The 24,034-nt window shown below is 43.5% G+C and overlaps 1 protein-coding gene across 1 annotated transcript in view; it reads left to right on the top strand.

Annotated features, from left to right (window-relative positions):
- Window positions 1-23,758, top strand: part of gars1 (glycyl-tRNA synthetase 1) — a 41,904-nt gene extending 18,146 nt beyond the window's left edge. Inside the window, exons 5-16 of the mRNA XM_064949703.1 lie at window positions 2,234-2,322; window positions 3,521-3,597; window positions 3,740-3,885; window positions 4,043-4,192; window positions 21,198-21,360; window positions 21,437-21,601; window positions 21,789-22,042; window positions 22,168-22,253; window positions 22,390-22,499; window positions 22,614-22,707; window positions 22,890-23,080; window positions 23,190-23,758. Of these exons, the coding sequence (XP_064805775.1) occupies window positions 2,234-2,322; window positions 3,521-3,597; window positions 3,740-3,885; window positions 4,043-4,192; window positions 21,198-21,360; window positions 21,437-21,601; window positions 21,789-22,042; window positions 22,168-22,253; window positions 22,390-22,499; window positions 22,614-22,707; window positions 22,890-23,080; window positions 23,190-23,315 (1,651 nt within the window). The 3' untranslated portion in view covers window positions 23,316-23,758. The remainder of the gene's footprint in view (window positions 1-2,233; window positions 2,323-3,520; window positions 3,598-3,739; window positions 3,886-4,042; window positions 4,193-21,197; window positions 21,361-21,436; window positions 21,602-21,788; window positions 22,043-22,167; window positions 22,254-22,389; window positions 22,500-22,613; window positions 22,708-22,889; window positions 23,081-23,189) is intronic.
- The last annotated feature ends 276 nt before the right edge of the window (window positions 23,759-24,034 follow it).

Raw genomic sequence — 24,034 nt, 5'->3', positions numbered from 1 at the left:
ATGCATAATAGCATTTGTGATGTCTTTGTCTTTTCGATGTTTGCTTGTAGGGCATAAACGCTGTCAGTGTTGACTGCTTCGGGCAAACATCACTAGATTGGCTGGTGCTTGAGGGGCGTTGATCAATACCGTGGAGCAAACTCAAACTTCCTGCATGTTCCAAAGAATGATTTTGCTTCAGATGTTGAAAAAGGTTTGTCGTATTACCAGACTTGGTAGCCACCTGTCTACGGCACAATTTGCACCGAACGTTGCTCTGCTCTTTGTCAGACTTCAAAAAGCCAAACCGCTTCCAATTGATTGAAACAGTGTAACCCTTTTTAACAAAGATTTCTTCGTTGGAAGCTGCTCCTTCTCCATGGCTATCACTGCCACTGTTTTTGCATCACTCATTTAGTGGTTAATAGTGCCTACTCCATCACTCATTTAGTGGTTAATAGTGGCTACTCCATCACTCATTTAGTGGTTAATAGTTCATGGCTACTCCATCACTCATTTAGTGGTTAATAGTTCATGGCTACTCCATCACTCCAGGTGGTTTTTAGTGGGCCTCTCCATGTGCATATTGTCACTTCTCTGTACCTTCCTGCTGCATCACAGAGGTGAAATGGACTGTTGTACCTAATTATTATCGATATTATCGAAAATGAATCTAGACGTTTTTTATATCGGGATTGAGGGAAGTAATTAGCTCTAATGATTGATTTATCGCCCAGCCTTAGGTCCTCTGCTGTTTTCGGAAGTCCACAATCATCTCCTTTGTTTCTGTTGATGTTGAGTGAGAGGTTGTTTTCCTGGCACCACACTATCAGAGCCTTCACCTCCTCCCTGTAGGCCGTCTCGTCATCATTGGTAATCAAGCCCACTACTGTTGTGTCGTCTGCAAACTTGATGGTTGAGTTGGAGGCGTGCATGGCCATGCAGTCATGGGTGAACAGGGACTACAGGAGGGGGCTGAGCACGCACCCTTGTGGGACCCCAGTGTTGAGGATCAGCAAAGTGGAGATGTTGTTTCCTACCTTCACCACCTGGGGCTGCCCTTCAGGAATTCCAGGACCCAGTTGCACAGGGTGGGGTTGAGACTTGGAGGGTACTATGGTGTTAAATGCTGAGCTGTAGTCAATAAACAGCATTCTTACATAGATATTCCTTGTCCGGATAGGATAGGGCATTGTGTTCTCCTCAGAGTGCAAAGATATGACACTTATCAAACAAATCCCAGTCCACATGATCAAAACAATCCTGAAGTGTGGATTCTGATTCTTCAGACCAGCGTTGAATAGTACGAAGCACAGGCACTTCCAGTTTGAGTTTCTGTCTATAGGACGGGAGGCGCAAGATGGATTCATGGTCAGATTTGCTGAAAGGAAGGCGGGGGAGGGCCTTGTAAGCGTTACGGAAGTTTGAAAAGCAATGGTCGAGAATCTTAGTCACGCAGTCAATATGTTGATAGAATTTCGGGCAGCAGTCCTCAGATTTGCTTTGTTAAAATCCCCAGCTACAATTGACAGACCGACAGGGGGTTCAGACAGACAGACAGGGGGTTCAGACAGACAGACAGGGGGTTCAGACAGACAGACAGGGGGTTCAGACAGACAGACAGGGGGTTCAGACAGACAGACAGGGGGTTCAGACAGACAGACAGGGGGTTCAGACAGACAGACAGGGGGTTCAGACAGACCGACAGGGGGTTCAGACAGACAGACAGGGGGTTCAGACAGACAGACAGGGGGTTCAGACAGACAGACAGACAGGGGGTTCAGACAGACAGACAGACAGGGGGTTCAGACAGACAGACAGACAGGGGGTTCAGACAGACAGACAGACAGGGGGTTCAGACAGACAGACAGACAGGGGGTTCAGACAGACAGACAGACAGGGGGTTCAGACAGACAGACAGACAGGGGGTTCGTTCAGACAGACAGACAGGGGGTTCAGACAGACAGACAGGGGGTTCAGACAGACAGACAGACAGACAGGGGGTTCAGACAGACAGACAGACAGACAGGGGGTTCAGACAGACAGACAGACAGACAGGGGGTTCAGACAGACAGACAGACAGACAGGGGGTTCAGACAGACAGACAGACAGACAGGGGGTTCAGACAGACAGACAGACAGACAGGGGGTTCAGACAGACAGACAGGGTGCCTGGTGGTTCTTAGAGATTTAGTACAGGTGACTGCTCTGTTTCAATCTGAACATTTGGGTATAATGTGCTATTATGTCTACAGGACGTCTGGACACGTGGACAAGTTTGCGGACTACATGGTGAAAGACGTGAAGAACGGAGAGTGTTTCAGGGCAGACCACCTCCTCAAAGGTTAGTCTATACTCTTGAAGTGGTTTGAAAAAGAGAAATGCCTTATTCACTGGTATTTCCCAACCTCGACATCAATATAATAGAATTGAGCCCTGACATTCCAGAAGTCAAACCTTTCTTCAGTACTCTGTTGTCCCTGTGCATCAGTTGGCTGAGGCCTGGCAGTACTCTGTTGTCCCTGTGCATCAGTTGGCTGAGGCCTGGCAGTACTCTGTTGTCCCTGTGCATCATTTGGCTGAGGCCTGGCAGTACTCTGTTGTCCCTGTGCATCAGTTGGCTGAGGCCTGGCAGTACTGTTGTCCCTGTGCATCAGTTGGCTGAGGCCTGGCAGTACTGTTGTCCCTGTGCATCAGTTGGCTGAGGCCTGGCAGTACTCTGTTGTCCCTGTGCATCATTTGGCTGAGGCCTGGCAGTACTCTGTTGTCCCTGTGCATCAGTTGGCTGAGGCCTGGCAGTACTGTTGTCCCTGTGCATCAGTTGGCTGAGGCCTGGCAGTACTGTTGTCCCTGTGCATCAGTTGGCTGAGGCCTGGCAGTACTCTGTTGTCCCTGTGCATCAGTTGGCTGAGGCCTGGCAGTACTCTGTTGTCCCTGTGCATCAGTTGGCTGAGGCCTGGCAGTACTGTTGTCCCTGTGCATCAGTTGGCTGAGGCCTGGCAGTACTCTGTTGTCCCTGTGCATCAGTTGGCTGAGGCCTGGCAGTACTCTGTTGTCCCTGTGCATCAGTTGGCTGAGGCCTGGCAGTACTCTGTTGTCCCTGTGCATCAGTTGGCTGAGGCCTGGCAGTACTGTTGTCCCTGTGCATCAGTTGGCTGAGGCCTGGCAGTACTCTGTTGTCCCTGTGCATCAGTTGGCTGAGGCCTGGCAGTACTCTGTCACACATCACTACTGCTGCTACCAGACTGTTATTATACTGTTCAGTTTCTACACTGTCCCCCCTTCCCCAAAATGTGTAAATATTGGACTATACATTGTCTTCCTGTATTATACTAAAACATTTATTCTATTCTACTGAGCCATTCACTTTGTTGCTATTGTTGTATTTTATTATGTCTTATTGTTGCTTACCTGCAGTAAGCATTTGGTTGGACGGTGTATACCCATGTGTATCCTGTACATACGACTAATACAACTAGTCTTTGTCTGAAACAACAAACTGTCCCAGTAGATATGACTGTCCCCTGTGTTTCTCTGTTCAGCTCACCTCCAGAAGCTGATGTCTGATAAGAAGTGTCCTGCAGAGAATAAGGCCGAGATGGAGGAAGTGGTCACTCAGGTTGGTAGTGGTTTAGAGACATGCAGCAGATATACTAGAATATATATAGACTATACCTTCAGCAATCCCCGACTGCATAAATGGAGCTCAAAGTTATTGTTTATGTCATCAAGTGACTGACATTGTTTTCATGGGTCTCCAGATGGACAACTACACTCAACAGGAGTTGACTGACCTCTTTGTGAAATACAGTGTCAAGTCCCCCACCACAGGAAATGAGGTTTCAGCCCCTCATCTCTTCAACCTGATGTTCCAGACGTCTATCGGACCAGGGGGAAACATGACAGGGTAATGAAGTAATTACTCACTCTGTACCCAGATGTTGGTTGTACTGGGTGGGATGTACTGTAGGGTTACCAATGCTGCCTTTGGTAGTTTTGCCTTTGAACATTAGTTGTGGACCAGTACCAGTGTTTTACCGAGTGTGTCTGACTGTGTTCTGCAGCTACTTGAGGCCTGAAACGGCTCAGGGAATCTTCCTCAACTTCAAGCGTCTGTTGGAATTCAACCAGGGAAAGCTTCCCTTCGCTGCTGCTCAGATCGGCAACTCCTTCAGGAACGAGATCTCACCTCGCTCAGGACTCATCCGTGTCAGGTGAGTTCTAGTCTGGAGATGAAGCTATGTTAGTTTCTACCAGTCAGTCTGTTGTGATGTGTTAGTTTCTACCAGTCAGTCTGTTGTGATGTGTTAGTTTCTACCAGTCAGTCTGTTGTGATGTGTTAGTTTCTACCAGTCAGTCTGTCAGTCTGTTGTGATGTGTTAGTTTCTACCAGTCAGTCTGTTGTGATGTGTTAGTTTCTACCAGTCAGTCTGTTGTGATGTGTTAGTTTCTACCAGTCAGTCTGTTGTGATGTGTTAGTTTCTACCAGTCAGTCTGTTGTGATGTGTTAGTTTCTACCAGTCAGTCTGTTGTGATGTGTTAGTTTCTACCAGTCAGTCTGTTGTGATGTGTTAGTTTCTACCAGTCAGTCTGTTGTGATGTGTTAGTTTCTACCAGTCAGTCTGTTGTGATGTGTTAGTTTCTACCAGTCAGTCTGTTGTGATGTGTTAGTTTCTACCAGTCAGTCTGTTGTGATGTGTTAGTTTCTACCAGTCAGTCTGTTGTGATGTGTTAGTTTCTACCAGTCAGTCTGTTGTGATGTGTTAGTTTCTACCAGTCAGTCTGTTGTGATGTGTTAGTTTCTACCAGTCAGTCTGTTGTGATGTGTTAGTTTCTACCAGTCAGTCTGTTGTGATGTGTTAGTTTCTACCAGTCAGTCTGTTGTGATGTGTTAGTTTCTACCAGTCAGTCTGTTGTGATGTGTTAGTTTCTACCAGTCAGTCTGTTGTGATGTGTTAGTTTCTACCAGTCAGTCTGTTGTGGTGTGTTAGTTTCTACCAGTCAGTCTGTTGTGGTGTGTTAGTTTCTACCAGTCAGTCTGTTGTGATGTGTTAGTTTCTACCAGTCAGTCTGTTGTGATGTGTTAGTTTCTACCAGTCAGTCTGTTGTGATGTGTTAGTTTCTACCAGTCAGTCTGTTGTGATGTGTTAGTTTCTACCAGTCAGTCTGTCAGTCTGTTGTGATGTGTTAGTTTCTACCAGTCAGTCTGTCAGTCTGTTGTGATGTGTTAGTTTCTACCAGTCAGTCTGTTGTGATGTGCGAGTTTCTACCAGTCAGTCTGTTGTGATGTGTTAGTTTCTACCAGTCAGTCTGTTGTGATGTGTTAGTTTCTACCAGTCAGTCTGTTGTGATGTGTTAGTTTCTACCAGTCAGTCTGTTGTGATGTGTTAGTTTCTACCAGTCAGTCTGTTGTGATGTGTTAGTTTCTACCAGTCAGTCTGTTGTGATGTGTTAGTTTCTACCAGTCAGTCTGTTGTGATGTGTTAGTTTCTACCTGTCAGTCTGTTGTGATGTGTTAGTTTCTACCAGTCAGTCTGTTGTGATGTGTTAGTTTCTACCAGTCAGTCTGTTGTGATGTGTTAGTTTCTACCAGTCAGTCTGTTGTGATGTGTTAGTTTCTACCAGTCAGTCTGTTGTGATGTGTTAGTTTCTACCAGTCAGTCTGTTGTGATGTGTTAGTTTCCACCAGTCAGTCTGTTGTGATGTGTTAGTTTCTACCAGTCAGTCTGTTGTGATGTGTTAGTTTCTACCAGTCAGTCTGTTGTGATGTGTTAGTTTCTACCAGTCAGTCTGTTGTGATGTGTTAGTTTCTACCAGTCAGTCTGTTGTGATGTGTTAGTTTCTACCAGTCAGTCTGTTGTGATGTGTTAGTTTCTACCAGTCAGTCTGTTGTGATGTGTTAGTTTCTACCAGTCAGTCTGTTGTGATGTGTTAGTTTCTACCAGTCAGTCTGTTGTGATGTGTTAGTTTCTACCAGTCAGTCTGTCAGTCTGTTGTGATGTGCGAGTTTCTACCAGTCAGTCTGTTGTGATGTGCGAGTTTCTACCAGTCAGTCTGTTGTGATGTGTTAGTTTCTACCAGTCAGTCTGTTGTGATGTGTTAGTTTCTACCAGTCAGTCTGTTGTGATGTGTTAGTTTCTACCAGTCAGTCTGTTGTGAAGTGTTAGTTTCTACCAGTCAGTCTGTTGTGATGTGTTAGTTTCTACCAGTCAGTCTGTTGTGATGTGTTAGTTTCTACCAGTCAGTCTGTTGTGATGTGTTAGTTTCTACCAGTCAGTCTGTTGTGATGTGTTAGTTTCTACCAGTCAGTCTGTTGTGATGTGTTAGTTTCTACCAGTCAGTCTGTTGTGATGTGTTAGTTTCTACCAGTCAGTCTGTTGTGATGTGTTAGTTTCTACCAGTCTGTCAGTCTGTTGTGATGTGTTAGTTTCTACCAGTCTGTCAGTCTGTTGTGATGTGTTAGTTTCTACCAGTCTGTCAGTCTGTTGTGATGTGTTAGTTTCTACCAGTCTGTCAGTCTGTTGTGATGTGTTAGTTTCTACCAGTCTGTCAGTCTGTTGTGATGTGTTAGTTTCTACCAGTCTGTCAGTCTGTTGTGATGTGTTAGTTTCTACCAGTCTGTCAGTCTGTTGTGATGTGTTAGTTTCTACCAGTCTGTCAGTCTGTTGTGATGTGTTAGTTTCTACCAGTCTGTCAGTCTGTTGTGATGTGTTAGTTTCTACCAGTCTGTCAGTCTGTTGTGATGTGTTAGTTTCTACCAGTCTGTCAGTCTGTTGTGATGTGTTAGTTTCTACCAGTCAGTCTGTTGTGATGTGTTAGTTTCTACCAGTCAGTCTGTTGTGATGTGTTAGTTTCTACCAGTCAGTCTGTTGTGATGTGTTAGTTTCTACCAGTCAGTCTGTTGTGATGTGTTAGTTTCTACCAGTCAGTCTGTTGTGATGTGTTAGTTTCTACCAGTCAGTCTGTTGTGATGTGTTAGTTTCTACCAGTCAGTCTGTTGTGATGTGTTAGTTTCTACCAGTCAGTCTGTTGTGATGTGTTAGTTTCTACCAGTCAGTCTGTTGTGATGTGTTAGTTTCTACCAGTCAGTCTGTTGTGATGTGTTAGTTTCTACCAGTCAGTCTGTTGTGATGTGTTAGTTTCTACCAGTCAGTCTGTTGTGATGTGTTAGTTTCTACCAGTCAGTCTGTTGTGATGTGTTAGTTTCTACCAGTCAGTCTGTTGTGATGTGTTAGTTTCTACCAGTCAGTCTGTTGTGATGTGTTAGTTTCTACCAGTCAGTCTGTTGTGATGTGTTAGTTTCTACCAGTCAGTCTGTTGTGATGTGTTAGTTTCTACCAGTCAGTCTGTTGTGATGTGTTAGTTTCTACCAGTCAGTCTGTTGTGATGTGTTAGTTTCTACCAGTCAGTCTGTTGTGATGTGTTAGTTTCTACCAGTCAGTCTGTTGTGATGTGATGTCAGTTAGTTTCTACCAGTCAGTCTGTTGTGATGTGTTAGTTTCTACCAGTCAGTCTGTTGTGATGTGTTAGTTTCTACCAGTCAGTCTGTTGTGATGTGTTAGTTTCTACCAGTCAGTCTGTTGTGATGTGTTAGTTTCTACCAGTCAGTCTGTTGTGATGTGTTAGTTTCTACCAGTCAGTCTGTTGTGATGTGTTAGTTTCTACCAGTCAGTCTGTTGTGATGTGTTAGTTTCTACCAGTCAGTCTGTTGTGATGTGTTAGTTTCTACCAGTCAGTCTGTTGTGATGTGTTAGTTTCTACCAGTCAGTCTGTCAGTCTGTTGTGATGTGTTAGTTTCTACCAGTCAGTCTGTTGTGATGTGTTAGTTTCTACCAGTCAGTCTGTTGTGATGTGTTAGTTTCTACCAGTCAGTCTGTCAGTCTGTTGTGATGTGTTAGTTTCTACCAGTCAGTCTGTTGTGATGTGTTAGTTTCTACCAGTCAGTCTGTCAGTCTGTTGTGATGTGTTAGTTTCTACCAGTCAGTCTGTTGTGATGTGTTAGTTTCTACCAGTCAGTCTGTCAGTCTGTTGTGATGTGTTAGTTTCTACCAGTCAGTCTGTTGTGATGTGTTAGTTTCTACCAGTCAGTCTGTTGTGATGTGTTAGTTTCTACCAGACAGTCTGTTGTGATGTGTTAGTTTCTACCAGACAGTCTGTTGTGATGTTAGTTTCTACCAGTCAGTCTGTCAGTCTGTTGTGATGTGTTAGTTTCTACCAGTCAGTCTGTTGTGATGTGTTAGTTTCTACCAGTCAGTCTGTTGTGATGTGTTAGTTTCTACCAGACAGTCTGTTGTGATGTGTTAGTTTCTACCAGTCAGTCTGTTGTGATGTGTTAGTTTCTACCAGTCAGTCTGTTGTGATGTGTTAGTTTCTACCAGTCAGTCTGTTGTGATGTGTTAGTTTCTACCAGTCAGTCTGTTGTGATGTGTTAGTTTCTACCAGTCAGTCTGTTGTGATGTGTTAGTTTCTACCAGTCAGTCTGTTGTGATGTGTTAGTTTCTACCAGTCAGTCTGTCAGTCTGTTGTGATGTGTTAGTTTCTACCAGTCAGTCTGTCAGTCTGTTGTGATGTGTTAGTTTCTACCAGTCAGTCTGTCAGTCTGTTGTGATGTGTTAGTTTCTACCAGTCAGTCTGTTGTGATGTGTTAGTTTCTACCCAGTCAGTCTGTTGTGATGTGTTAGTTTCTACCAGTCTGTCAGTCTGTTGTGATGTGTTAGTTTCTACCAGTCAGTCTGTTGTGATGTGTTAGTTTCTACCAGTCAGTCTGTTGTGATGTGTTAGTTTCTACCAGTCAGTCTGTTGTGATGTGTTAGTTTCTACCAGTCAGTCTGTTGTGATGTGTTAGTTTCTACCAGTCAGTCTGTTGTGATGTGTTAGTACCAGTCAGTCTGTCAGTCTGTTGTGATGTGTTAGTTTCTACCAGTCAGTCTGTCAGTCTGTTGTGATGTGTTAGTTTCTACCAGTCAGTCTGTTGTGATGTGTTAGTTTCTACCAGTCAGTCTGTTGTGATGTGTTAGTTTCTACCAGACAGTCTGTTGTGATGTGTTAGTTTCTACCAGTCAGTCTGTTGTGATGTGTTAGTTTCTACCAGTCAGTCTGTTGTGATGTGTTAGTTTCTACCAGTCAGTCTGTTGTGATGTGTTAGTTTCTACCAGTCAGTCTGTTGTGATGTGTTAGTTTCTACCAGTCAGTCTGTCAGTCTGTTGTGATGTGTTAGTTTCTACCAGTCAGTCTGTCAGTCTGTTGTGATGTGTTAGTTTCTACCAGTCAGTCTGTTGTGATGTGTTAGTTTCTACCAGTCAGTCTGTTGTGATGTGTTAGTTTCTACCAGTCAGTCTGTCAGTCTGTTGTGATGTGTTAGTTTCTACCAGTCAGTCTGTCAGTCTGTTGTGATGTGTTAGTTTCTACCAGTCAGTCTGTTGTGATGTGTTAGTTTCTACCAGTCAGTCTGTTGTGATGTGTTAGTTTCTACCAGACAGTCTGTTGTGATGTGTTAGTTTCTACCAGTCAGTCTGTTGTGATGTGTTAGTTTCTACCAGTCAGTCTGTTGTGATGTGTTAGTTTCTACCAGTCAGTCTGTTGTGATGTGTTAGTTTCTACCAGTCAGTCTGTTGTGATGTGTTAGTTTCTACCAGTCAGTCTGTCAGTCTGTTGTGATGTGTTAGTTTCTACCAGTCAGTCTGTCAGTCTGTTGTGATGTGTTAGTTTCTACCAGTCAGTCTGTCAGTCTGTTGTGATGTGTTAGTTTCTACCAGTCAGTCTGTTGTGATGTGTTAGTTTCTACCAGTCAGTCTGTCAGTCTGTTGTGATGTGTTAGTTTCTACCAGTCAGTCTGTTGTGATGTGTTAGTTTCTACCAGTCAGTCTGTTGTGATGTGTTAGTTTCTACCAGTCAGTCTGTTGTGATGTGTTAGTTTCTACCAGACAGTCTGTTGTGATGTGTTAGTTTCTACCAGTCAGTCTGTTGTGATGTGTTAGTTTCTACCAGTCAGTCTGTTGTGATGTGTTAGTTTCTACCAGTCAGTCTGTTGTGACGTGTTAGTTTCCATCAGTCAGTCTGTCAGTCTGTTGTGATGTGCGAGTTTCTACCAGTCAGTCTGTCAGTCTGTTGTGATGTGTTAGTTTCTACCAGTCAGTCTGTTAGTCTGTTGTGATGTGTTAGTTTCTACCAGTCAGTCTGTTGTGATGTGTTAGTTTCTACCAGACAGTCTGTTGTGATGTGTTAGTTTCTACCAGTCAGTCTGTTGTGATGTGTTAGTTTCTACCAGTCAGTCTGTTGTGATGTGTTAGTTTCTACCAGTCAGTCTGTTGTGACGTGTTAGTTTCCACCAGTCAGTCTGTCAGTCTGTTGTGATGTGCTAGTTTCTACCAGTCAGTCTGTCAGTCTGTTGTGATGTGTTAGTTTCTACCAGTCAGTCTGTTGTGATGTGTTAGTTTCCACCAGTCAGTCTGTTGTGATGTGTTAGTTTCTACCAGTCAGTCTGTTGTGATGTGTTAGTTTCTACCAGTCAGTCTGTTGTGATGTGTTAGTTTCCACCAGTCAGTCTGTTGTGATGTGTTAGTTTCTACCAGTCAGTCTGTTGTGATGTGTTAGTTTCTACCTGTCAGTCTGTTGTGATGTGTTAGTTTCTACCAGTCAGTCTGTTGTGATGTGTTAGTTTCCACCTGTCAGTCTGTCAGTCTGTTGTGATGTGTTAGTTTCTACCAGTCAGTCTGTTGTGATGTGTTAGTTTCTACCAGTCAGTCTGTTGTGATGTGTTAGTTTCTACCAGTCAGTCTGTCAGTCTGTTGTGATGTGTTAGTTTCTACCAGTCAGTCTGTTGTGATGTGTTAGTTTCTACCAGTCAGTCTGTTGTGATGTGTTAGTTTCTACCAGTCAGTCTGTTGTGATGTGTTAGTTTCTACCAGTCAGTCTGTTGTGATGTGTTAGTTTCTACCAGTCAGTCTGTTGTGATGTGTTAGTTTCTACCAGTCAGTCTGTTGTGATGTGTTAGTTTCTACCTGTCAGTCTGTTGTGATGTGTTAGTTTCTACCTGTCAGTCTGTTGTGATGTGTTAGTTTCTACCTGTCAGTCTGTTGTGATGTGTTAGTTTCTACCAGTCAGTCTGTTGTGATGTGTTAGTTTCTACCAGTCAGTCTGTTGTGATGTGTTAGTTTCTACCAGTCAGTCTGTTGTGATGTGTTAGTTTCTACCAGTCAGTCTGTTGTGATGTGTTAGTTTCCACCAGTCAGTCTGTTGTGATGTGTTAGTTTCTACCAGTCAGTCTGTTGTGATGTGTTAGTTTCTACCAGTCAGTCTGTTGTGATGTGTTAGTTTCTACCAGTCAGTCTGTTGTGATGTGTTAGTTTCTACCAGTCAGTCTGTTGTGATGTGTTAGTTTCTACCAGTCAGTCTGTTGTGATGTGTTAGTTTCTACCAGTCAGTCTGTTGTGATGTGTTAGTTTCTACCAGTCAGTCTGTTGTGGTGTGTTAGTTTCTACCAGTCAGTCTGTTGTGATGTGTTAGTTTCTACCAGTCAGTCTGTTGTGATGTGTTAGTTTCTACCAGTCAGTCTGTTGTGATGTGTTAGTTTCTACCAGTCAGTCTGTTGTGATGTGTTAGTTTCTACCAGTCAGTCTGTTGTGATGTGTTAGTTTCTACCAGTCAGTCTGTTGTGATGTGTTAGTTTCTACCAGTCAGTCTGTTGTGATGTGTGGCGGCAGGGTGGCCTAGTGGTTAGAGTGTTGGACTAGTAACCAGAAGGTTGCGAGTTCAAACCCCTGAGCTGACAAGGTACAAATCTGTCGTTCTGCCCCTGAACAGGCAGTTAACCCACTGTTCCTAGGCCGTCATTGAAAATAAGAATTTGTTCATAACAGACTTGCCTAGTTAAATTTGTAAGTCGCTCTGGATAAGAGCGTCTGCTAAATGACTTAAATGTAAATGTAATGTGTTAGTTTCTACCAGTCAGTCTGTTGTGATGTGTTAGTTTCTACCAGTCAGTCTGTTGTGATGTGTTAGTTTCTACCAGTCAGTCTGTTGTGAAGTGTTAGTTTCTACCAGTCAGTCTGTTGTGATGTGTTAGTTTCTACCAGTCAGTCTGTTGTGATGTGTTAGTTTCTACCAGTCAGTCTGTTGTGATGTGTTAGTTTCTACCAGTCTGTCAGTCTGTTGTGATGTGTTAGTTTCTACCAGTCTGTCAGTCTGTTGTGATGTGTTAGTTTCTACCAGTCAGTCTGTCAGTCTGTTGTGATGTGTTAGTTTCTACCAGTCAGTCTGTCAGTCTGTTGTGATGTGTTAGTTTCTACCAGTCAGTCTGTCAGTCTGTTGTGATGTGTTAGTTTCTACCAGTCAGTCTGTCAGTCTGTTGTGATGTGTTAGTTTCTACCAGTCAGTCTGTTGTGATGTGTTAGTTTCTACCAGTCAGTCTGTTGTGATGTGTTAGTTTCTACCAGTCAGTCTGTTGTGATGTGTTAGTTTCTACCAGTCAGTCTGTTGTGATGTGTTAGTTTCTACCAGTCAGTCTGTCAGTCTGTTGTGATGTGTTAGTTTCTACCAGTCAGTCTGTCAGTCTGTTGTGATGTGTTAGTTTCTACCAGTCAGTCTGTTGTGATGTGTTAGTTTCTACCAGTCAGTCTGTTGTGACGTGTTAGTTTCTACCAGTCAGTCTGTTGTGACGTGTTAGTTTCTACCAGTCAGTCTGTCAGTCTGTTGTGACGTGTTAGTTTCTACCAGTCAGTCTGTTGTGATGTGTTAGTTTCTACCAGTCAGTCTGTTGTGATGTGTTAGTTTCTACCAGTCAGTCTGTTGTGATGTGTTAGTTTCTACCAGTCAGTCTGTTGTGATGTGTTAGTTTCTACCAGTCAGTCTGTTGTGATGTGTTAGTTTCTACCAGTCAGTCTGTTGTGATGTGTTAGTTTCTACCAGTCAGTCTGTTGTGATGTGTTAGTTTCTACCAGTCAGTCTGTTGTGATGTGTTAGTTTCTACCAGTCAGTCTGTTGTGATGTGTTAGTTTCTACCAGTCAGTCTGTTGTGATGTGTTAGTTTCTACCAGTCAGTCTGTCAGTCTGTTGTGGTGTGTTAGTTTCTACCAGTCAGTCTGTTGTGATGTGTTAGTTTCTACCAGTCAGTCTGTAGTGTGATGTGTTAGTTTCTACCAGTCAGTCTGTTGTGATGTGTTAGTTTCTACCAGTCAGTCTGTTGTGATGTGTTAGTTTCTACCAGTCAGTCTGTTGTGATGTGTTAGTTTCTACCAGTCAGTCTGTTGTGATGTGTTAGTTTCTACCAGTCAGTCTGTTGTGATGTGTTAGTTTCTACCAGTCAGTCTGTTGTGATGTGTTAGTTTCTACCAGTCAGTCTGTTGTGATGTGTTAGTTTCTACCAGTCAGTCTGTTGTGATGTGTTAGTTTCTACCAGTCAGTCTGTCAGTCTGTTGTGATGTGTTAGTTTCTACCAGTCAGTCTGTTGTGATGTGTTAGTTTCTACCAGTCAGTCTGTTGTGATGTGTTAGTTTCTACCAGTCAGTCTGTCAGTCTGTTGTGATGTGTTAGTTTCTACCAGTCAGTCTGTCAGTCTGTTGTGATGTGTTAGTTTCTACCAGTCAGTCTGTTGTGATGTGTTAGTTTCTACCAGTCAGTCTGTTGTGATGTGTTAGTTTCTACCAGTCAGTCTGTTGTGATGTGTTAGTTTCTACCAGTCAGTCTGTTGTGATGTGTTAGTTTCTACCAGTCAGTCTGTTGTGATGTGTTAGTTTCTACCAGTCAGTCTGTTGTGATGTGTTAGTTTCTACCAGTCAGTCTGTTGTGATGTGTTAGTTTCTACCAGTCAGTCTGTTGTGATGTGTTAGTTTCTACCAGTCAGTCTGTTGTGATGTGTTAGTTTCTACCAGTCAGTCTGTTGTGATGTGTTAGTTTCTACCAGTCAGTCTGTTGTGATGTGTTAGTTTCTACCAGTCAGTCTGTTGTGATGTGTTAGTTTCTACCAGTCAGTCTGTTGTGATGTGTTAGTTTCTACCAGTCAGTCTGTTGTGATGTGTTAGTTTCTACCAGTCAGTCTGTTGTGATGTGTTAGTTTCTACCAGTCAGTCTGTTGTGATGTGTTAGTTTCTACCAGTCAGTCTGTCAGTCTGTTGTGATGTGTTAGTTTCTACCAGTCAGTCTGTTGTGATGTGTTAGTTTCTACCAGTCAGTCTGTCAGTCTGTTGTGATGTGTTAGTTTCTACCAGTCAGTCTGTTGTGATGTGTTAGTTTCTACCAGTCAGTCTGTCAGTCTGTTGTGATGTGTTAGTTTCTACCAGTCAGTCTGTTGTGATGTGTTAGTTTCTACCAGTCAGTCTGTCAGTCTGTTGTGATGTGTTAGTTTCTACCAGTCAGTCTGTCAGTCTGTTGTGATGTGTTAGTTTCTACCAGTCAGTCTGTTGTGATGTGTTAGTTTCTACCAGTCAGTCTGTCAGTCTGTTGTGATGTGTTAGTTTCTACCAGTCAGTCTGTTGTGATGTGTTAGTTTCCACCAGTCAGTCTGTTGTGATGTGTTAGTTTCTACCAGTCAGTCTGTTGTGATGTGTTAGTTTCTACCAGTCAGTCTGTTGTGATGTGTTAGTTTCTACCAGTCAGTCTGTTGTGATGTGTTAGTTTCTACCAGTCAGTCTGTCAGTCTGTTGTGATGTGTTAGTTTCTACCAGTCAGTCTGTTGTGATGTGTTAGTTTCTACCAGTCAGTCTGTTGTGATGTGTTAGTTTCTACCAGACAGTCTGTTGTGATGTGTTAGTTTCTACCAGTCAGTCTGTTGTGATGTGTTAGTTTCTACCAGTCAGTCTGTTGTGATGTGTTAGTTTCTACCAGTCAGTCTGTTGTGATGTGTTAGTTTCTACCAGTCAGTCTGTTGTGATGTGTTAGTTTCTACCAGTCAGTCTGTTGTGATGTGTTAGTTTCTACCAGTCAGTCTGTTGTGATGTGTTAGTTTCTACCAGTCAGTCTGTTGTGATGTGTTAGTTTCTACCAGTCAGTCTGTCAGTCTGTTGTGATGTGTTAGTTTCTACCAGTCAGTCTGTTGTGATGTGTTAGTTTCTACCAGTCAGTCTGTCAGTCTGTTGTGATGTGTTAGTTTCTACCAGTCAGTCTGTTGTGATGTGTTAGTTTCTACCAGTCAGTCTGTTGTGATGTGTTAGTTTCTACCAGTCAGTCTGTTGTGATGTGTTAGTTTCTACCAGTCAGTCTGTTCTGATGTGTTAGTTTCTACCAGTCAGTCAGTCAGTCAGTCTGTTGTGATGTGTTAGTTTCTACCAGTCAGTCTGTTGTGATGTGTTAGTTTCTACCAGTCAGTCTGTTGTGATGTGTTAGTTTCTACCAGTCAGTCTGTTGTGATGTGTTAGTTTCTACCAGACAGTCTGTTGTGATGTGTTAGTTTCTACCAGTCAGTCTGTTGTGATGTGTTAGTTTCTACCAGTCAGTCTGTTGTGATGTGTTAGTTTCTACCAGTCAGTCTGTTGTGATGTGTTAGTTTCTACCAGTCAGTCTGTTGTGATGTGTTAGTTTCTACCAGTCAGTCTGTTGTGATGTGTTAGTTTCTACCAGTCAGTCTGTTGTGATGTGTTAGTTTCTACCAGTCAGTCTGTTGTGATGTGTTAGTTTCTACCAGTCAGTCTGTCAGTCTGTTGTGATGTGTTAGTTTCTACCAGTCAGTCTGTCAGTCTGTTGTGATGTGTTAGTTTCTACCAGTCAGTCTGTTGTGATGTGTTAGTTTCTACCAGTCAGTCTGTTGTGATGTGTTAGTTTCTACCAGTCAGTCTGTTGTGATGTGTTAGTTTCTACCAGTCAGTCTGTCAGTCTGTTGTGATGTGTTAGTTTCTACCAGTCAGTCTGTCAGTCTGTTGTGATGTGTTAGTTTCTACCAGTCAGTCTGTTGTGATGTGTTAGTTTCTACCAGTCAGTCTGTTGTGATGTGTTAGTTTCTACCAGTCAGTCTGTCAGTCTGTTGTGATGTGTTAGTTTCTACCAGTCAGTCTGTTGTGATGTGTTAGTTTCTACCAGTCAGTCTGTTGTGATGTGTTAGTTTCTACCAGTCAGTCTGTTGTGATGTGTTAGTTTCTACCAGTCAGTCTGTTGTGATGTGTTAGTTTCTACCAGTCAGTCTGTTGTGATGTGTTAGTTTCTACCAGTCAGTCTGTTGTGATGTGTTAGTTTCTACCAGTCAGTCTGTCAGTCTGTTGTGATGTGTTAGTTTCTACCAGTCAGTCTGTTGTGATGTGTTAGTTTCTACCAGTCAGTCTGTCAGTCTGTTGTGATGTGTTAGTTTCTACCAGTCAGTCTGTTGTGATGTGTTAGTTTCTACCAGTCAGTCTGTTGTGATGTGTTAGTTTCTACCAGTCAGTCTGTTGTGATGTGTTAGTTTCTACCAGTCAGTCTGTTGTGATGTGTTAGTTTCTACCAGTCAGTCTGTTGTGATGTGTTAGTTTCTACCAGTCAGTCTGTTGTGATGTGTTAGTTTCTACCAGTCAGTCTGTTGTGATGTGTTAGTTTCTACCAGTCAGTCTGTTGTGATGTGTTAGTTTCTACCAGTCAGTCTGTTGTGACGTGTTAGTTTCCACCAGTCAGTCTGTCAGTCTGTTGTGATGTGCGAGTTTCTACCAGTCAGTCTGTCAGTCTGTTGTGATGTGTTAGTTTCTACCAGTCAGTCTGTTGTGATGTGTTAGTTTCTACCAGACAGTCTGTTGTGATGTGTTAGTTTCTACCAGTCAGTCTGTTGTGATGTGTTAGTTTCTACCAGTCAGTCTGTTGTGATGTGTTAGTTTCTACCAGTCAGTCTGTTGTGACGTGTTAGTTTCCACCAGTCAGTCTGTCAGTCTGTTGTGATGTGCGAGTTTCTACCAGTCAGTCTGTCAGTCTGTTGTGATGTGTTAGTTTCTACCAGTCAGTCTGTTGTGATGTGTTAGTTTCCACCAGTCAGTCTGTTGTGATGTGTTAGTTTCTACCAGTCAGTCTGTTGTGATGTGTTAGTTTCTACCAGTCAGTCTGTTGTGATGTGTTAGTTTCCACCAGTCAGTCTGTTGTGATGTGTTAGTTTCTACCAGTCAGTCTGTTGTGATGTGTTAGTTTCTACCTGTCAGTCTGTTGTGATGTGTTAGTTTCTACCAGTCAGTCTGTTGTGATGTGTTAGTTTCCACCTGTCAGTCTGTTGTGATGTGTTAGTTTCTACCAGTCAGTCTGTTGTGATGTGTTAGTTTCTACCAGTCAGTCTGTTGTGATGTGTTAGTTTCCACCTGTCAGTCTGTCAGTCTGTTGTGATGTGTTAGTTTCTACCAGTCAGTCTGTTGTGATGTGTTAGTTTCTACCAGTCAGTCTGTTGTGACGTGTTAGTTTCTACCAGTCAGTCTGTTGTGATGTGTTAGTTTCTACCAGTCAGTCTGTTGTGATGTGTTAGTTTCTACCAGTCAGTCTGTTGTGATGTGTTAGTTTCTACCAGTCAGTCTGTTGTGATGTGTTAGTTTCTACCAGTCAGTCTGTTGTGATGTGTTAGTTTCTACCAGTCAGTCTGTTGTGATGTGTTAGTTTCTACCAGTCAGTCTGTTGTGATGTGTTAGTTTCTACCAGTCAGTCTGTTGTGATGTGTTAGTTTCTACCTGTCAGTCTGTTGTGACGTGTTAGTTTCTACCAGTCAGTCTGTCAGTCTGTTGTGATGTGTTAGTTTCTACCAGTCAGTCTGTCAGTCTGTTGTGATGTGTTAGTTTCCACCAGTCAGTCTGTCAGTCTGTTGTGATGTGTTAGTTTCTACCAGTCAGTCTGTTGTGATGTGTTAGTTTCTACCAGTCAGTCTGTTGTGATGTGTTAGTTTCTACCAGTCAGTCTGTCAGTCTGTTGTGATGTGTTAGTTTCTACCAGTCAGTCTGTTGTGATGTGTTAGTTTCTACCAGTCAGTCTGTTGTGATGTGTTAGTTTCTACCAGTCAGTCTGTTGTGATGTGTTAGTTTCTACCAGTCAGTCTGTTGTGATGTGTTAGTTTCTACCAGTCAGTCTGTTGTGATGTGTTAGTTTCTACCAGTCAGTCTGTTGTGATGTGTTAGTTTCTACCAGTCAGTCTGTTGTGATGTGTTAGTTTCTACCAGTCAGTCTGTTGTGATGTGTTAGTTTCTACCAGTCAGTCTGTTGTGATGTGTTAGTTTCTACCAGTCAGTCTGTCAGTCTGTTGTGATGTGTTAGTTTCCACCTGTCAGTCTGTCAGTCTGTTGTGATGTTAGTTTCTACCAGTCAGTCTGTTGTGATGTGTTAGTTTCTACCAGTCAGTCTGTTGTGATGTGTTAGTTTCTACCAGTCAGTCTGTTGTGATGTGTTAGTTTCTACCAGTCAGTCTGTTGTGATGTGTTAGTTTCTACCAGTCAGTCTGTTGTGATGTGTTAGTTTCTACCAGTCAGTCTGTTGTGATGTGTTAGTTTCTACCAGTCAGTCTGTCAGTCTGTTGTGATGTGTTAGTTTCCACCAGTCAGTCTGTTGTGATGTGTTAGTTTCCACCAGTCAGTCTGTTGTGATGTGTTAGTTTCTACCAGTCAGTCTGTTGTGATGTGTTAGTTTCTACCAGTCAGTCTGTTGTGATGTGTTAGTTTCTACCAGTCAGTCTGTTGTGATGTGTTAGTTTCTACCTGTCAGTCTGTTGTGATGTGTTAGTTTCTACCAGTCAGTCTGTTGTGATGTGTTAGTTTCCACCTGTCAGTCTGTCAGTCTGTTGTGATGTGTTAGTTTCTACCAGTCAGTCTGTCAGTCTGTTGTGATGTGTTAGTTTCTACCAGTCAGTCTGTTAGTCTGTTGTGATGTGTTAGTTTCTACCAGTCAGTCTGTTGTGATGTGTTAGTTTCTACCAGACAGTCTGTCAGTCTGTTGTGATGTGTTAGTTTCTACCAGTCAGTCTGTTAGTCTGTTGTGATGTGTTAGTTTCTACCTGTCAGTCTGTTGTGATGTGTTAGTTTCCACCAGTCAGTCTGTCAGTCTGTTGTGATGTGCGAGTTTCTACCAGTCAGTCTGTCAGTCTGTTGTGATGTGTTAGTTTCTACCAGTCAGTCTGTTGTGATGTGTTAGTTTCTACCAGTCAGTCTGTTGTGATGTGTTAATTTCTACCAGTCAGTCTGTTGTGATGTGTTAGTTTCCACCAGTCAGTCTGTTGTGATGTGTTAGTTTCTACCAGTCAGTCTGTTGTGATGTGTTAGTTTCTACCAGTCAGTCTGTTGTGATGTGTTAGTTTCCACCAGTCAGTCTGTTGTGATGTGTTAGTTTCTACCAGTCAGTCTGTTGTGATGTGTTAGTTTCTACCTGTCAGTCTGTTGTGATGTGTTAGTTTCTACCAGTCAGTCTGTCAGTCTGTTGTGATGTGTTAGTTTCTACCAGTCAGTCTGTTGTGATGTGTTAGTTTCTACCAGTCAGTCTGTTGTGATGTGTTAGTTTCTACCAGTCAGTCTGTTGTGATGTGTTAGTTTCTACCAGTCAGTCTGTTGTGATGTGTTAGTTTCCACCAGTCAGTCTGTCAGTCTGTTGTGATGTGTTAGTTTCTACCAGTCAGTCTGTTGTGATGTGTTAGTTTCTACCAGTCAGTCTGTTGTGATGTGTTAGTTTCTACCAGTCAGTCTGTTGTGATGTGTTAGTTTCTACCTGTCAGTCTGTTGTGACGTGTTAGTTTCTACCAGTCAGTCTGTCAGTCTGTTGTGATGTGTTAGTTTCTACCAGTCAGTCTGTCAGTCTGTTGTGATGTGTTAGTTTCCACCAGTCAGTCTGTTGTGATGTGTTAGTTTCTACCAGTCAGTCTGTTGTGATGTGTTAGTTTCTACCAGTCAGTCTGTTGTGATGTGTTAGTTTCTACCAGTCAGTCTGTTGTGATGTGTTAGTTTCTACCAGTCAGTCTGTTGTGATGTGTTAGTTTCTACCAGTCAGTCTGTTGTGATGTGTTAGTTTCTACCAGTCAGTCTGTTGTGATGTGTTAGTTTCTACCAGTCAGTCTGTTGTGATGTGTTAGTTTCTACCAGTCAGTCTGTCAGTCTGTTGTGATGTGTTAGTTTCTACCAGTCAGTCTGTTGTGATGTGTTAGTTTCCACCAGTCAGTCTGTCAGTCTGTTGTGATGTGTTAGTTTCCACCTGTCAGTCTGTCAGTCTGTTGTGATGTGTTAGTTTCCACCAGTCAGTCTGTCAGTCTGTTGTGATGTGTTAGTTTCTACCAGTCAGTCTGTTGTGATGTGTTAGTTTCTACCAGTCAGTCTGTTGTGATGTGTTAGTTTCTACCAGTCAGTCTGTTGTGATGTGTTAGTTTCTACCAGTCAGTCTGTTGTGATGTGTTAGTTTCTACCAGTCAGTCTGTTGTGATGTGTTAGTTTCTACCAGTCAGTCTGTTGTGATGTGTTAGTTTCTACCAGTCAGTCTGTTGTGATGTGTTAGTTTCTACCTGTCAGTCTGTTGTGACGTGTTAGTTTCTACCAGTCAGTCTGTCAGTCTGTTGTGATGTGTTAGTTTCTACCAGTCAGTCTGTCAGTCTGTTGTGATGTGTTAGTTTCCACCAGTCAGTCTGTTGTGATGTGTTAGTTTCTACCAGTCAGTCTGTTGTGATGTGTTAGTTTCTACCAGTCAGTCTGTTGTGATGTGTTAGTTTCTACCAGTCAGTCTGTTGTGATGTGTTAGTTTCTACCAGTCAGTCTGTTGTGATGTGTTAGTTTCTACCAGTCAGTCTGTTGTGATGTGTTAGTTTCTACCAGTCAGTCTGTTGTGATGTGTTAGTTTCTACCAGTCAGTCTGTTGTGATGTGTTAGTTTCTACCAGTCAGTCTGTTGTGATGTGTTAGTTTCTACCAGTCAGTCTGTCAGTCTGTTGTGATGTGTTAGTTTCTACCAGTCAGTCTGTTGTGATGTGTTAGTTTCTACCAGTCAGTCTGTTGTGATGTGTTAGTTTCCACCAGTCAGTCTGTCAGTCTGTTGTGATGTGTTAGTTTCTACCAGTCAGTCTGTTGTGATGTGTTAGTTTCTACCAGTCAGTCTGTTGTGATGTGTTAGTTTCTACCAGTCAGTCTGTTGTGATGTGTTAGTTTCTACCAGTCAGTCTGTTGTGATGTGTTAGTTTCTACCAGTCAGTCTGTCAGTCTGTTGTGGTGTGTTAGTTTCCACCAGTCAGTCTGTCAGTCTGTTGTGATGTGTTAGTTTCCACCAGTCAGTCTGTCAGTCTGTTGTGGTGTTAGAGGGTCTGTTGAGATAGTAATGGTTGTGCTGGTGCTTCCAGGGAGTTCACCATGGCTGAGATTGAGCACTTTGTGGACCCGACTGAGAAGTTCCACCCCAAGTTCCCTAACGTGGCTGACCTGGAGATCATCCTGTACTCCTCCAAGGCCCAGACCAGTGGCCAGTCTGCTCACATCATGAGGCTGGGGGATGCTGTGGAGCAGGTAGGATGCTATAGCAGTAGCTTCAGTAAGGACGTAACCAATACCAGAGTCATATTGATAACTTTGTCTCTCTCAGGGGGTGATCAATAACTCCGTCCTGGGATATTTCATCGGGAGAATCTACCTCTACCTCACTAAAGTGGGTGTGGCCAAAGACAAGCTTCGCTTCCGTCAGCACATGGACAACGAGATGGCCCACTACGCCTGTGACTGCTGGGACGCAGAGACCAAAACATCCTACGTAGGTCCTCCATGACCCCTAACCTTAACCCACTACGCCTGTGACTGCTGGGACGCAGAGACCAAAACATCCTACGTCGGTCCCACCCTCCACTGCTAGCTGTGTCTACAATTTGAAGTTCTTATCTTGTGTTGATTTAACCTTAACCCCATAATAACCCTGTCTCTGTTCCTTCTGTTTCCTGCAGGGCTGGATCGAGATAGTGGGCTGTGCGGACCGCTCCTGTTTCGACCTGCTGTGCCACGCCCGGGCAACCAAGGTCCCTCTAGTGGCCGAGAAGCCTCTTAAAGAACCCAAAGTAGTCGATATCGTCCAGTTTGAGCCCAATAAGGGAGCCATCGGTAAAGCCTATAAGAAAGACGCCAAACTAGCGATGGAGTACCTAGCTGTCTGTGACGAGTGTTTCATCACTGAACAGGAGATGCTGCTCAACGGCAGCGGGTGAGTTGTGAAGGTCATAGGTCATATGTGACAGAATCAATAGATTGACTACTTTAGCCTCCGTAATGGTACGCAATATTCCAGTCTCATTGACGATGCTAAACTTAATGGTAACCTTCCCCCAGGGAGTTCACCATAGAGACGGAGGGAAAGACTTTTAAACTCACCAAGGACATGGTCAGTGTGAAGCGGTTTCAGAAGACCCTGCATGGTGAGACAACCTAGATGTCTTCTAGAGGAGGTTGTTGAATGACATCCTCTTTCTACTGAATGGAAGCCATGCAGGAAGACAGCAGACAACTGTACTTTGTTAAACTGATTCAAAATGTGTTTCTGCTTCACTACAGTGGAGGAGGTGGTCCCTAATGTCATCGAACCCTCCTTTGGCATTGGTAGAATCATGTACTCAATCTTCGAGCACACATTCCAAGTCAGAGAGGGAGACGAACAGAGAACGGTAGGGAGGCATCAGATGTTACAACGACTGTACATGCACTGACTGGGCTGTTAGAATGTAGTTCTTAAAGGGTTTTACAGTGTAATAATGGGTTTGAAATGTCTCTGTCTCCAGTTCTTCAGCTTCCCTACCACTGTAGCTCCATATAAATGCTCCGTCCTTCCTTTGAGCCAAAACCAGGAATTCATGCCTTTTGTTAAGGAACTCTGTAAGTACTCCTTCCACGCTCTATTTCTGTTTAAAACAATTCCATGATTATTTGAGAACAAATGTAGAACAATTTAGTGTCATATTGTGTTCAGTGTCATATTGTGTTCAGTGTCAGATGCTACATAAGTTAACTAACATGTTCTGTCTCCCTCCCCCACCCTTTCTCCTCCCTCCCTGCAGCTGAAGCGATGACCAAACAGGGCGTGTCCCACAAGGTGGACGACTCGTCAGGATCCATTGGGCGGCGCTACGCCAGAACAGACGAGATCGGAGTGGCATTCGGCATCACCATCGACTTTGACACGGTGAACAAGACGCCCCACACCGCCACTCTGAGGGACCGCGACTCCATGAGGCAGATCAGGGCCGAGGTACGACATCTTTACTTCATACGCGGCAACGTACTGCTCTGTACTAGAAGTGATTAACGGAAAGGTCATGTTGATGAACCGGGTTGCCTGTTTTCTGTTTCCTCTCCAGGTTAGTGAGTTGCCAGGAATCATCCGTGATCTGGCAAACGGTGTCATGACTTGGGCCGAGGTGGAGAGCAAGTACCCCATCTTTGAGGGACAGGAGACGAGCAAGAAGGACACTGCCGAGGAATGAAGTTAATCTTACTCAGTATGTCTGTCCTATGAAACGCCCACAGACGTTTTTACATTTCTCCATCCATAGGGACGATTTTACTGCAACTGTATTTCAGCAAGCAGTCCTCACGATGTCCTAACACACAACTGCAACCACTGAAATTAAACCGCAAAATAAATGTTATATAATCATTGTACTGAACTATTAGAAACAGGGTGGCAGAGTAATGATTTGTACCTGTTCTGGTAAATATTCACCTGCGTACTGGAATCTGCTCAGTTGGAGAGAGGGGGGGGGGAGAGAGAGTGCATGAGGGGGGGGGAGATCTCAGCCTGGTATAAAAAGAGAAATGTGTTCAGGTTGTCAGTCTTGTGTGGGAAGAGAAGAGAGACTTCCAGTTTCAGGACTGATTAAATGGAAAACATCTCTGGTTCAATAAAGTGAGCCTGCTCTTACTGGAACCAGCCTGTGTCTGTGTCAATGACTGAAAAATAACCTGATTCCCTTCATGCTGCCCTACTTTAGACCAGGCCCCTAGCCTGCATGACTTTAGACCAGGCCCCTAGCCTGCATGACTTTAGACCAGGCCCCTAGCCTGCATGACTTTAGACCAGGCCCCTAGCCTGCATGACTTTAGACCAGGCCCCGAGCCTGCATTACTTTAGACCAGGCCCCTAGCATCATTACTTTAGACCAGGCCCCTAGCCTGCATGACTTTAGACCAGGCCCCTAGCATC

Source organism: Oncorhynchus masou, chromosome 30 (genome assembly GCF_036934945.1).
Source record: "Oncorhynchus masou masou isolate Uvic2021 chromosome 30, UVic_Omas_1.1, whole genome shotgun sequence".
NCBI classification, from domain to species: Eukaryota; Metazoa; Chordata; class Actinopteri; order Salmoniformes; family Salmonidae; genus Oncorhynchus; species Oncorhynchus masou.
This window is presented reverse-complemented; position numbering and strand designations above follow the sequence as displayed.